The sequence below is a fragment of the Fundulus heteroclitus genome, chromosome 16, assembly GCF_011125445.2.
Source record: "Fundulus heteroclitus isolate FHET01 chromosome 16, MU-UCD_Fhet_4.1, whole genome shotgun sequence".
NCBI classification, from domain to species: domain Eukaryota; kingdom Metazoa; phylum Chordata; class Actinopteri; order Cyprinodontiformes; family Fundulidae; genus Fundulus; species Fundulus heteroclitus.
Window position 1 is genome coordinate 1,049,724 of NC_046376.1, and position 14,301 is coordinate 1,064,024.

At 40.6% G+C, this 14,301-nt stretch overlaps 1 protein-coding gene across 1 annotated transcript in view; it reads right to left on the reverse strand.

The window, feature by feature from the left end:
* Positions 1-1,936: 1,936 nt before the first annotated feature.
* Positions 1,937-14,301, reverse strand: part of mybpc2a (myosin binding protein Ca) — a 55,894-nt gene continuing 43,529 nt past the window's right edge. The window contains exons 24-27 of the mRNA XM_036148134.1: positions 13,619-13,778; positions 12,471-12,607; positions 10,038-10,224; positions 1,937-2,127 (exon numbers count right to left, since the gene is read on the reverse strand). Coding sequence (XP_036004027.1) covers positions 2,093-2,127; positions 10,038-10,224; positions 12,471-12,607; positions 13,619-13,778 — 519 coding nt within the window. The 3' untranslated portion in view covers positions 1,937-2,092. The remainder of the gene's footprint in view (positions 2,128-10,037; positions 10,225-12,470; positions 12,608-13,618; positions 13,779-14,301) is intronic.

The following is a 14,301-nucleotide window of genomic DNA, read 5'->3' on the forward strand; positions in this document are numbered from 1 at the left end:
TTAACCCAGTCTCTGTTCTCATTGGTTGGCGATTTTTCCTGCAAGAGAATTATTTGAAATTTGGAGTTTGTTAGTATTAAAGGACATTTTATTCTGTTTACTCCATTACCTGAACATTTTTAGAGAAATTGTTAGTTTTTAATCATTTGTCAGCTTGTGAATAAACTTCCTTCTTTGGATATTAGACAGATAGGACACAAGTCATCAGATTTGGAAAATGCCCTCTGCTTAAAAAGCCGCTGACGCTCTAATCACTCACCACTAATGATAATGTGGGAGTTATTTTCCAGTTAGACATCATTGCCAAGGTGAAGCTGAATCTCCCTAATGTCTCATCTAGACTGCTGCATTGCTCTCTTTGGGAAAGATCAGTGGTCTCTAAAATATCTATAGAGCACTGGTAATAAAAAGTGGGAAATAATCTATTTTTTTACCATTTCTCTGTTGGCTTTAGTTTTAAATCTTTAGATGGGGCACCCCCCATCATATTTAACAGATGTTGTCAACATCTGTGCAGCGGTGAGAGTGTTACACAATGAGTGTGGTGCTGGTATTGAAGTGAAAAGTTTAAGATTTTATCATTTATTAATAAACAATGTCTTAGCATGGAGGCATAGAATGAACGTACTTGAATTAAAAGCTGGATCTTTCTGAATTTTAAGGTACCCACTTCACTTTTGATGCTTATACTTGTTTTTTAATCATTAGTTATGTATTCTGCATGTTATTGAAACACTTAAGTTAGTTTTTGGACAACACTACATTTAAATAACACTCACTTTAATGAAGACCTTTTAGCAGAAAGCTTTCCATCCACGATGCGTCTCTCAGGTCTCGTTTAGGTCGTTCCTGCATTCCTTCCATCAGATGGAGGCCTGAGCCTGTTCTCCCTTTAACTTCCTCCATTATCTAAGCACAAGCTACAACGTTTTGTTAGAGTCAGGGATGAGGACTGGCCAAGAAGCTGAAAATCAGCCAAAGCTCGTTAAAGAAGCATTTCTCAGCGCCGCTGTAAAGCGTCTCATTAAGCCAGGGGGACACAGAGGCTTCTGATGGTCCGTGGTGGCCGTCGTCCCTGTGCTCTCACCCCCTCTGCTGGAGAAGCAATGACCTCCTGCAGCCTCTGGTCCTACGGTCCTGCGCTCATGGATCCTGAGTTTCATCTGACCGCAGCATTCGTACGGTGAAGGTGTGAGGAAGCGAGCGTCGCTCAGAGCTCAGGGTCACCTGGGACGCTGGTTTGGGGCCGCAGCGCTTCGGCGGGGCTTTAATGTGGCGTCTCCCAGCAGAGACGGTGCTGTGTTTGTTTTGCGGGTGTGTAAATTATTCGTTTGCTCAGTAATGACGTGGGAGAGCTAATTAGGGCAGTGTTGATGGGTGCATTAATTAGTCTCTAGCGTGTGATGCTAATGAGACGCTGATTTAAAGTGCACGCTGGTGTTTGCACGACTGTAAGTGGTGTATGTGCCAAGGCCGTGCTCCGTAGGTCACGCCACCAGGAATGTTTTATCAGAGCGTGTGGGAACGCGTGTTCAGACGACGGGCCGTATCTGTGTAGATATTATTATTCCAGCATGTCCTCCATGCCTGGCTGAGAATCCATCCGTCCACTCAGCCTCCTCGCTGTGGAAGCAGAGTATGGGGGGGGTCAGTCACACCGTGTTGGTTCTGGTGCCGTCATAAATACACCCTGAGCAGTGAAGGCATCAGGACACACACGGACTCAGGGAGGAAACAGCAGACGACACGGGGAGCGGTGATGGATGAGGGGCTGACAGGTCCACTTCACAGAGAAGACGCAGCGGGGGGGGTCATGCTGCAGCGGGGGGGTCATGCTGCAGCGGGGGGGTCATGCTGCAGCGGGACGGCTAGCTGGAGGAATTTATGGCACATTACTGATCGCTCACAGCACAAGTAAAGCATATGGAGTCTGAGGTGGAGGTTTGGTTTTATATTCTGGTCATATTTATTCATGACTTCCCTGTTATACATAATCCATTTGCTGTTTCTGTTGGGCCGCGTCCTCCGGCGCCTCACGCCGCCTCACGCCGCCTCACGCCGCCTCACGCCGCCTCACGCCGCCTCACGCCGCTCATTTCTTCGTCTCTTCTGCCTTCTCCTGCAGAACTGCGGAGACAAAGACCGCCGAATCAGCCGGAGGGGTCAAATGCATACAGTACTGTCCTAAAGTATTCATACCCCCTGATCTTTTAAACTATATGTCACCTTACAACCCCAAACGTCAGTGTATTTTACTGGGACTTCATGTGATACACCAGGGCTCTGCAACTTGGTTTCTTGTTAAGGACAGTTTGCGATCACAAAGGCAACAACAATGGATGGTTTTATCAGTTCCTCTGAACCTTTTTCAAACTATGTGCTTTATGTTTTTAAGCTGGTGCTGCAGGCGGGGCCCACCCTGGACACTTGGCCGGTCCCTCGCTGGGCAACAGGGACACACAGGACAGGACTCTGTTTTTGGACAGAGAGGAAGCTGGAGTGTGCAGGGAGAACATTTAAAGCCCATGCAGAGAGACTCCAGGCTGGGATTTAAATCCAACACCTTTTTGCTGCAAGGCAACAGTGCTACCAGCTACTCCACTGTGCAAAAAACAAAAAAACTGTTTTTTCCCGTCTTAAATAGAACCTCATTGGCTTTCTAAACTGACTGATGCTCTAGAAAAGCTCTGTGGAGGGTCTGGCCCACCAACCCTCAACATCCCATCTACAGGGTACTAAGCTGCACAGATATGCACTTCTTTGCTGCCTTCTATTACATAAATGCTGATAAAACACAGTAAAGTTTGCGGCTGTGACCATTTGTGAAAATGTTTAATGGTGATGGACAGAACTGCACAGACGCTGCCAGCTGCTTCTGCTTTTGTTACGTCTCATAGGGACAGATTTTATTGAAATTTAGCCAGCTTTGCAAAATACGCTGTTAGGGTCCAACGCTGCACAAAAAACATGGATGAACCAGAAAGAGAGATAAAACTATTGATTGTAACCACATTACAATAATTATAGGTGGTAATGAAGCAATGAGCTTCTGCTGTTGATGAGCATCTCAAACATGGAAAACTTGACGTTTTCAATATTCAACAATGTTTTACAACTACAAAATGCTTATTTCTCCCAAACCTAAATGCATCAGCAAATAAGCCAAAACTTTTGGTCTTAAGTTTGGTAAAACAAAAAAAAAATGTTTTTAGGCATAAATGAAGATATCTTATCCAGGGACGTGCAGAGACCGTTGGAGGGGCAGGTGCTCAAAGTTAAAAGTGGGCACATGGGGCACGGATTTAAAACACGATACAGAAACATACCTTGCTATACATCCGGCTGAAATGTACCAACCCATACTATAAAGAATGTAACATGGAATCAAGGGCGTAGGTTTGATTTGAACTTTGATTTGAACTTTAACCCTAGGGACACTTCATTGCTCTGACATCATTGGTCCTACGCAGTATGCATGCTCCTATTTCTTTATGCTTGACTTGAGCGTCAGGGCGCGTTTCTTCTGTCTAAAGAGAAAAGAAGTATTTCTTACTACATTTATACAAATTTTATAAGCACGACACACACTAGATGCTGTTTGTTAATCTGGTGGCCTAGTGGTTAGAGCATTGATCTTGGGTCCCAGAGGTTCTGAGTTCAACTCCCACAGACTACCATTCTGGGTCCCTGAGCAAGACACTTAACCCCGACTGCTCCCCTGGCGCCGCACAGTGGCAGCCCACTGCTCACCAAGGGGATGGGTAAAGATGCAGAAGTGAATTTCTCCATTGTGAGATCAATAAAGTTCTATTATTATTATAAATTATAAAGCAGCGCCCGATCTGATGAACGTTGAATTGAGACTTTTTTCCCACTTTGAAAAAGTTTGCATTTGAACTTACCAGCAACAGAGACCTATCAATTTTTACCATCTGCAACATTCCAAACACATTTCTTACATCATATATCTGAAGAGTAGATAACAGCTTCTCCTTACCTACATCTTCTCAGACAATTAAATTATTTCCCTAACAATAGTGAGTTGTCGATGTTTAAATGTGCAGTAAATCTTAATACATAAGGAGCATGGAGGACCCAATACTGTACTTTGAGTAAGATTGGTGACACCAAAACTGAATTGTTTCATGAGTGGTTGTCCATTTCATCACTCAAATGAGAACCACATACTATTGGTATATACTAGTAAGACTAATAAAGAACAGCAGATAAAACTTTAAGATATGTTAAGGCCTATATTAAATTAATTTTACGACCATATCAACAGATTAAATACTTTTTACTTTTTTGGTGTACCAAATTACCCTCGTAATGAAGTAATATTTTATGGATTAAGTCCCTGATGATAAGAATGTCTAGCTCCGCCCCTGGTTTGCACTAATTTACTAATAGACAGTGTGGAAATCTCTGTACAATAAAAGCAATGTAAATAGTGTTCCTCGGTTGTATTTGTCGTAATTCTAATTCTAGAAGTAGAAATAGTGAAATAAATAGCACTATCATTTTGTGAAATCCTAATTACGCTATTATAAATAAGTAAAAGTCTAAACAAAATATAGCAGTTGTTTAGGCAGCATATAGTGTTGTTGTGCTGTATATCATATAAAAGAAATATCACCTGCTATTTATACCTGAACTGCATCAAAGGGTCAACAAAACATTAAACAATAATAGCAACGAAATATTGGTAAAAGGGAAACCCTCACCTTTTCTTTTTCAGGCAGCTGTGGCTAAGAATCAGAATTTTTAATAGTCTACAGTCTTTGCTTTTCCATCTTTCCAGCCGGCTTCAGAACTCCAGCCTGGCACAAAATATTTAGTTTTATAAAACAGATTAGGTTTCTGCTGATAAATGCATTATACTTCAGAATTAGATGCTATTTTGAGATGCTAACGTTGGTTACTTACATTTCTCAAGTTCCATAAATCAAAACTCTCTCGCCTGCTTCTTTACAGAACTGCACTCAGCAGCTTTCACCTATTTTACTGCATATAATTAGTTTCTTAACTGGGACTAGTTCCGTAGCCTAGTATTAATTGTGGTAACCACAGTATTCCTGTATGACTCAAAACTGAAATCTCCGCTCCAAGCAAGCACGCACACGGACAGACTAGAAAACAGCCAATCAGAAAGAGGGAAGGCGGGATTTAAAGCAGTATAACCAATGACAGTGGAGTTAAACAGCACAGAGCACAGTCAAGTGTGCTGCAGATTTAAAGGGGCAGGACCACTGAGCTATATAATACACTGGAGTGCTGATTTTGCCGAAAAACTGAAGTCACTGGCCGCTATCTTGCTACTCCCTACTCTCACAGAATCCCATAGGATTTGGTTGCAACAACAAGCAGTTTTCTGGCTGTGTGAAAACGTTTCATAGATAATTCTACAGTCAGTGGATGTACTAACACTATTAACTACTAGGAAATTAGGTGCTGAAATATTTTACATGTTATTCATATTAAATATATATATATATATATATATATATATATATATATATATATATATATATGTATATATATATATATATATATATATATATATATATATGTATATATATATATATATATATATATATATATATATATATATATATATATATATATATATGTATATATAAGTATGTGTATATGTATATATGTATATATATATATGTATACACATATGTAAATATATTTTTTTGTACATTGTTATTTATATATTTATAAATGTTAAACATATTATTTAAATGAATAAAATGCAAAATATTTCAGCACATGACTTTCTCAGTACTTGATATTTTTAGAACATAACATAAAAGTATATGGCATTTGAAATTTTAAAAGTTTTAAGCTCCCCCTGAACATGAGAAAATCCTCGTTATTCGATGCTGTAGCGCACATATTCCCTAGTTACTGGGGGGAAATAGGGAGTACCAATATGGCGGCTGGTGGCTTCAAAGCGACTCGTTCAAACAGACGGTGATTAGCACTCCAGTGTATTATATAGCTCAGTGGGCAGGACAGACTGGCCAGCGTGAGGCAGCGGAGCTGGGAGCTGCGAGAGGAAAAGTAGGGCAGAGTGAGGGTATGTTATGTGGATCATGTAACCAGCCACGGTAGATCTAAATTATTATTCTTTTGGACATGCACCATGCACACACACACCAACAAACACGCACACATAAAAAAAAAAAAAAAAAAAAAAAAAAAAAAAAAAAAAAAAAAAAAATGAAAAAAGGGCACTTTGGGCACCAAGGGGAAAAGGGGCAGGTGCTCAAGCCCCCTCCGCCCCCCCCTCTGCACGTCCCTGATCTTATCTTATTATCCCTCCTTTCTCTGTTGAATTCAAAGCTACTATCTCTAATAACAACCTTAAAGCACATCTATCCTTTAATGGCCAATTTGTTACATCTAGTTTTTCAACTAAACAAAGTTTAATGAAACTTAAAGTGCTCTGGTCTTTAAAAATTAGAAACTGGAGAGGAGCAAAAGAAAGTAAAGCCTCTGCAAAAAAAATAAAAAATGAAAAAGAAGCGTCATGGCTGAAAACTGTCTCCAGCAGTAAAATATCTGAACCTAATCGCTTTAGGGAGATTCTCTGAACAGAGGTCAGCCTGAAGAGAAAGCTTTTTATATAAAAAATACAGAATTCAGGCCGTATTTTTCAACAACTATATATTCCTTTATATGTTTTTCTAAATTTAAAAGCAGGATTGTGCTGGTGAAGATGGAACATGGTCAGTCCATAAAACAGGACCTTTTTTCCATAAAACTGCTTTCTCAGTTTGAATTTGAACTGAATGAGACATTTTGAATGGAGAAAACTTTCTGGTTGGGAAGCCAAACGTCTTCAAACTTCAGAAAAAAGTCCAGTTGTTTTGTTTTTTAACTTTTATCAAAGGGTAAAAGCAGGATTCTTTATGTTTAGGCTCTTCTCTCCCTCAAAGCTAAGTTTTTGCTCTCAGATTTGATGCATCCTGCTACAAACTCATCCGCTCCTGTTGAGTCTTTCTCTTTAACCTCTCATAGTGTGGTACAGACACAAATCATCTGTATTATAGTCTTTGTACGGTCACATTTCTAATTAAAAATGCTAATTTGTTGCCTTTAAATGTTATAAGGGGGTTTCACAACCCGTTATAATAATAAAAAAAAAAAACACAGCATGATGTTACTGCAGCTGTGGTTTAATCCAGCAACGAGAAAAAAGAACCAAAAGTTGACCAAGTAAAACTCCAGTCTAATCTCCTGTTGTCCATTTTTGGAGGTTTGCAGCTCTTTAGCACACAGAAGTGCTGCCTGTTGTGGTTTTCTGCTGCTGTAGTCCATCTGCTTCAATCACTGATGTTATCCTGCATATAGTCATAGTACAAAGCTGCTATTTGAGTTCCTGCCGCCTCTCTATCATCTCAAACTGGTCACTGATGTTTCCCTTTATTCAGACCGTTCTCTGTGCATCCCAGAGATGGTCCTGTGTAGAACCATCCCAGCAGATGAGCGGCCACGTTAAAAGTGCCGTAAATCCTCCAATCCTGCTGCTCGATTTAAACTTTAAGTTATCTTCACCGCGTCTCCATGTCTAAAGTCATGGAGCTGCTGCCAGATGATTGGCTGAAGTGACATCCGTGGATGTCAGCGTCGCAGCGCTCATGCCACTGAAAATGTTTTTAGCATCTCCCAAATAATCTGATGCAGCCTGGCTCTGCTGGTGCCACAGCATCATGTTTATGGGATGAAATATGCTGCAGCATCAGATGGCTGAGAGGACGATGCATGAAAAGCAGCGCAGATGTTAAACAGTGTGAAGGAGGCAGAAACTCCAAACAGCCTGCACCACAGAAAAAAGCTATTTATTACAAGGTTTGAAACTTTACATGGGAATTACGAGGAATTTATAGGAATAAACAGGAATAATCCTGGAATGTAAGATAGTGAAGGATGGCATCGAACTGGGATTTTAAATACAGCTGGAGAGGAAATCATTTTAGCATAATCTTGACTTAAACAAGCAGATTTCTTGAGCATATCTATGCGTTTGCTCAGTCACAGCTTGCTGCAGGGCAGCTGCTGCTCTGAAAGGTGATTTCAGGAATCCTGAGCTACCGACACCTTAGAGGCTGCTGATGGAAAATGGAAAAGCACTTTAACAAGTTTGAGGGAGGATGCACACGTTGGACTTTTTCTTCTAAAGGCAAAGGAATCTGGTTTTGTTTCATCATTATTATAGTACTTTTAAAAAATAACTATTGAATTGGGAATGTTGTTCCATTACTAAATGGTGATGATCATCATTTAACCCAAAAATCATGTTTTTGTCCCCCATGAATGAATTCATTGTTGAAAACAGATTAAATATTAAATGTATGCATATCTGGAGCATGTAACAAAAGTAATTTCCCTCAGGGATTATTAAAGTATGTCTGATTCTGATTCTGAAATACTAGTTCCAAATAAACCTGTTGAATTGTGTTTTAGTTTAGATTTTTTTGCACGGGGACGTTCCCGTGGAAAGTTTTAGGAAATATTTAATGTTATTTAATACTGAGAAACTAATCTCCTTTCTGCTTCAAAACATTTCAGAAACAGCAAAAAGCAAAAGAAAATTGGATGTTTTTGACTTTTACAGCTGATCATGAAGAATTAGTGCATTTCTATTAAAGGCATATAGACTGGTTCATGTAGACGGTTAAGAGGAACGTCTCTATTGTTTTCTCAAGAAGAAGCTCTCTACAGTCTTTAAATCTGCTAAGTAAACTTTAGTTAGACAGCGCTTTTCACAGATAAGAATATCCCAATTTGCAATAAAATATGAAATAAACATAACAAAGATAAGTACGAACTAACAAAAAAATAAAAAAGGTGGTAAATATTAGTAAGGAGACTGTAAGAAACAGACGATTTTTTATAAATAAATAGGTTTTTCATAAGTAAATAGGAAAAAGAAGCAACACCAGAGGGGCCCAGTCATAAAGTTTGCTAAAATCTTGTCAGATTTGTTGTTAAACTGGTGGAAAAAAAACTATTTCTTAACAGAAATAACGATGTATACCAGTAGGCAAATGTATAACTGCAGATGCTGATGTCCATCTAGCTACTCTGAGGTGTTTGCTTGTATAATCAAGCTTAATGCATAATTTCCCCACATTGTTCTGTAAATCTGCTGCTGTCTTTCCTCTCTTTACCTTGAATATTGCATTTTTATCTGAATATGCCTGTCATGATTCAGGGTTTTGGACTTTAGAGGATCCAGCTCCGTCACCTCTCAGCCACAGAAACCGTCCAATCAGCTGCCTGATCTTCCCGCCGCCACAGTTCACCTGATCAGCTCCACCTGGAGCAGTTAATTAGTGACAGCTCTGCTCAGGCCTGTCACTGCTGGTCTGTCTGGTTCTGCCATTATTCACCTTTTATTAAACCTTTTAAGAATTAAACTCTGTTGTCTTGCTGAATATCAGGTTCTTCTGTATTATTTATAACTATCTCATAAGTTCATTCTACTTTTGCTCCATTACTAGTCCAACGTATAACTCTGTCTACGTGTTTTCTGTCCTTTATTCGTTTCACTTTTGAATCCATCCATGTTGTTTGTTCAGATGAAAGTGTAAAACCAGCATCATTCACACAGAATACAGCCTCGTTATCAGAGCGGTGTTCTTCTAGCTCGTTTATCAACTCTTGTCCGTTAGGAAACCGGCTGGTTTTGCCCATTCAAAGTGTTTTTTTGTGTGGTAACCTGAACATTGTTCAATTAAAGAAACTGATAAACTAAAGAACAATCAGGCAAAGTAGGTATCTAATAGAATGTTTAGGATATGACTGAAATCTGCTTTATAAATCTGATCTGACTGTCAGCCCAATGAGAACATCTGATTTTCCAACCTGACCTGTGATTAAAAAGCTGTGAGAGCCAAAGAAAAACTCCCAAACATCAGAAACATCATCTTAACGGATTAAATCAAAGCCTGGCTGCTTGGAGGCCAAAAGTTAAGACCTCAGCCTCTGCTGGACTTCTAAATACGTCAAAGGAGGGTCCGCACCTCGAACCTCCAGCCTGCACTCCACCTCGTCGGCCCCCAGCTCGTTGACGGCCCTGCAGGAGTAGCGGCCCCCGTCGAACAGGCTGGCCTTACGGATGTTCAGAGTCAGAACCCCCTGGTGGTTCTGCATCAGGAACTTGGGGTCTCCTTCGATGGTCATGTTGTTCTTCATCCACATGATCTTTGGCTGAGGTCCGTTGTGTTGGGACAGGAGGGGGGGGGGGGCAGAAAGAGGGAGAATGGGAAATTAGGTCAACATTTGTGGTTGTGACAAATCGGCTGGAAATGATCTTTCCGCTCCACCTTTTCTTCAGGATTCTGACAAAAAGAAAATTCCCTCCCGCTGCAAAGACATCAAAAGTCTTTCCATGGTTCTGCTCTCACAGTTTGACGCGTAAAACATGAAATGTGACGCTTGGCGCTGCAGCCAGAGGAGGTAAAACAGGCAGGAGGCGCCTGGAGTCTGCAGCCTCCTCTGCTGCTGCTACAATCACTGAACTCAGAGGATTCAACAGGTCCTCAGATCATTTCCTTCATTCATCCTCTGGTTTCACCCAAACTTCACCTTTCTACAGACCATGATGCAGAATAAAGAAAGAATAAGGAAAATATATATACATATACATATCTGTCTGTGTATTATGTATTATTATATTATTATATTATGTTACTCGTTTTATTTGTGATTTTAACAAGATGAAACAGAGTTTTAATTACATGAAATGTTTAAAGGAAATCACATTAATTTGTGTTTCAGACACTATTATTAAATAGGTTTACAGTACATTGGCCTTTCATTGTTTATATTTATCAAATTGCAGTAATTATCTATCATATATATATATATATATATATATATATATATATATATATATATATATATATATATATATATTTTTTTTTTTTTTTTTTTTTTTTTTTTTTTTGACGCGCGTCGCGTCAAAACTCCGTCCCCTAATGTTTTTCCCCACCGCGCTCTCCGGACTGTGTTTCTTTTACCCTCGGCGCTTTCCGTAGTTTCAAGAGTGCTAGAAAACTGTAGCAAAACACACCCGCCCCGAAGGGTTTCTTTTACCCTCGGACACATGCGACTTTGGGCTTCTTTTTTCTAAAAGCGCTTCTAAATTTCATGAGTCACGGGTTGCGGTTTTTTTTGGACAGGTTTCTGAAAGTGAAATCCCTTATTTGGCTCTAAAATAAGTGACGAAACAGCGGTTATTAAGAGACCAGCCTGCACTAGACACTTTGTATCCAGCTGAAATATCCCTCCGCCATAGGAGCCGATGGTAGTAAAGGCAGACAGAGCAACTCTGCACGTATTTTCTGCAGTTTACGGAGCAATAACCGGTGATAAATGCTGAAAGTAGATTACTTGGTGCAGATCACCATTTTGAGCAGACATTGGTTCTGAAGATGAGTTTTTACACGTTGATAACATTGCAGAAACCCAACCCATAAACCACACTTTAATGCTTATTAATTTGTTTTCTCTGTATTTGACAAACTAAGGCTGAATCACGTTGCCAAACGAAGGACCTGGAGTTACTAAACAGTTGCTAAACAGTCTCATTCAGGGTATTAAGCTCCTGCCCAGTTACAAGCAAAGTGTAAGACTGGAATGACCTGGAGATTTAAAACCTTTTTCCAGGCTTAAACTGTATGAATATGGATAGAAACAGCAAGCAAAAATATTCAAAGAAGTTATTGTTGTTGGTGTGAAAGCTCAGAATTGGATGTGTGTGTGTGTGTGTGAGAGAGAGAGAGAGAGAGAGTGAAGAAATGAACAAAACTTATGACTATATTGAAATGTACAATTTTTATTAATTTATATGTATATGCCTAATACCATGTCTATCTTTGTTTAAGAGCCAAAAAAATATATCGGCATGAAAACAGGTATTTATTTACACATTTATTTACACATTGTGTAAACATCAGGGCGTCATGATTAGTCATTTAGCCATTATAGTCCAGAGTTTAACATTTGGCACCAGGATGTTTTCATTCCAATTCTGAAAAGTGCTTGAAAAATAACATAAAAATATGTTTTGTACAAGCATGTATTTTATTAGTGTCATTTATTGCAAAATTGCATATTAAAATGCCCAAACAGGCTATTACACTTTCAGAAATAAAAGGATAAAATATGCGATTAATTGCGATTAATCTCAAGTTAACTATCGACATTATGTGATTAATCGCGATTAAAATTTTTAATCGTTTGACAGCACTAATATATATATATTCTTAAGTCATTTGAGTTAATTATTGCTTTGATCTGATCCAAATTGATGAAACACATCATAAAGTTCAGTTATTTCTCTGGCTGACCATCTCTCCATCTTATTTCTATAAAGTGAAAGCGGTCCCTGAGCCGTCAGGAGTGACCCAGTGATCTGTTTCTTCAGATTTCACCAAACTAAAGTTGCTTACCTTGGGGTTTCCGCGGACGGCGCAGCTGATGGCGGTGGTGTAGCCGGCGATGACGCTTCTGTCCACCAGAGGAGCGGTGAATTTGGGGGAGCGGCTCATGTCCTTCTCCTTGTAGGCTTTGGGCTGATAGATCAGACCTGGGCAGGAAAAGTCACGTTTGAAAAAGTGCAACATGCTGCAGAGCAAAAACAAGAACCGCCTTATCTCTGCCAGAATGCCTCGTTTTGCTAATCCTCTCAGAAATTCTTCTCTCTTCAGAATCCAGAAGGTGTCCTGGTTTCTTACAAGTCACACCATCCTTTATTACCTCACTGATCCAGCGTGATGCAAGTTTTCCTTTGACTCGCTGGATGGGCTGCACTGGTGCAGCTGGTGGAACTGTTGCCTTTGAGCAAGAACATCCCGGGTTTGAATCCCTGCCTGTGCAGGCGTGGGTTCTCTCTGGGTTCTCCGGCCTCCTCCCACAGTCCAAAAGAAACAGGCCTGTTATGTTAACTGGTCTCTCTAAATTGCAGCGGTTTAGAAACTTGGGTCGTCCTGACCTGTAACTGTTGCTGTAAAGGTTGCTGGTTCGATCCCCCGCTTCCTGCAGGGTTTCAGTCCATCTTTAATGATTCAGTTGGGCTTGGCTGCCATTCCTTTCTCCGTCTCGTTGTGCATGCAATGTTGCACAAGCTCTGCACTGGTGGCAACCTGGCTGTGCAGTTTAGACTTTGCTGGAGTTTGGCCCCTTAGATTTCCTGAAATCATCTTCAGTTCAACTTAACCTCAAGCACTGAGTTTCTTGGAGATCCAGAAAACTGTTCTTTCAGGTTTAGCGTTCTCGGCAGGTGTCCCCCCTCCAATTATGTTTTAATCCATTATTAGTCCTTCCTGCTGCAGGAAGCCAGTGGTTTCAAGCATGCCTGGTCTTCTTTTAGAGCAATTAATCCTCTATTTAGACCAAAAGAGGAGTTTTTTGCACTGATATAATTCTATCTTTGCATTACATAGTTTAATCTAACCATTAAAACGCTAACAACTCTTGCTATTAAGTTCAGCAGACATACAGGCTGTGGCTGATCAAAGCCGGTTCTCTGGAACAAATAGTGCAAAGAGTAGATTTTATTCTGCTGTGGTGCTCTGGGGTTTGCAGGGATGTAATTCACCTGTTTTGCCGATGACAGCGGTGTTCTTGCTGTTTCCAGGATCGTCGCTGAGGCCACAGATGTTCTCGCTGAACACTCGGAAGGAGTACTCGTTGCCCATGACCAGGTCGGACACGGTGCAGCTGGGCCGGCGGTGGTGCTCACAGACCGTGAACCACTCCTGGAACAGAGAGGAGGGAGCGGCTCAAAGAAAGCTAACAAAGATCCTTCAGCATTTTCTACCAGTCGTCTCCACGAGTCTAGGAAGGAAAAAGCTTTCATAATTATTTATGTGACTCAGTGGTTTGGTATTTTGTTCTTTACAGCGTTGCTAAAGTTTATTTCTACACAGCACGTTGGGCCGTTGCTGCCGTTCTGTTGCTGGTTGCTGCCGTCCTGTTGCTGGTTGCTGCTGTTCTGTTGCTGGTTGCTGCCGTTTTGTTGCTGGTTGCTGCTGTGTTTGGGGTCATCATCCTAACGAGCTCCAGCTGTCAGACAGATGTTTCCACGTTTAGCGGTAGAACAGCGTAGGTTAGGAGAGGCTCATGGATGACTGACTGCAGCGTGGTCAGACCGCCCGCATCACCAACCCTCCATCACCGTGCTCAACCACTGCTAAGAGGCGTTTGCACTAATGTGCTGTTTGGTGCAGTGCATTGTGGGGAATCGTGGGAAATTGGCCAATCAGTCTTCAGACAGAACTT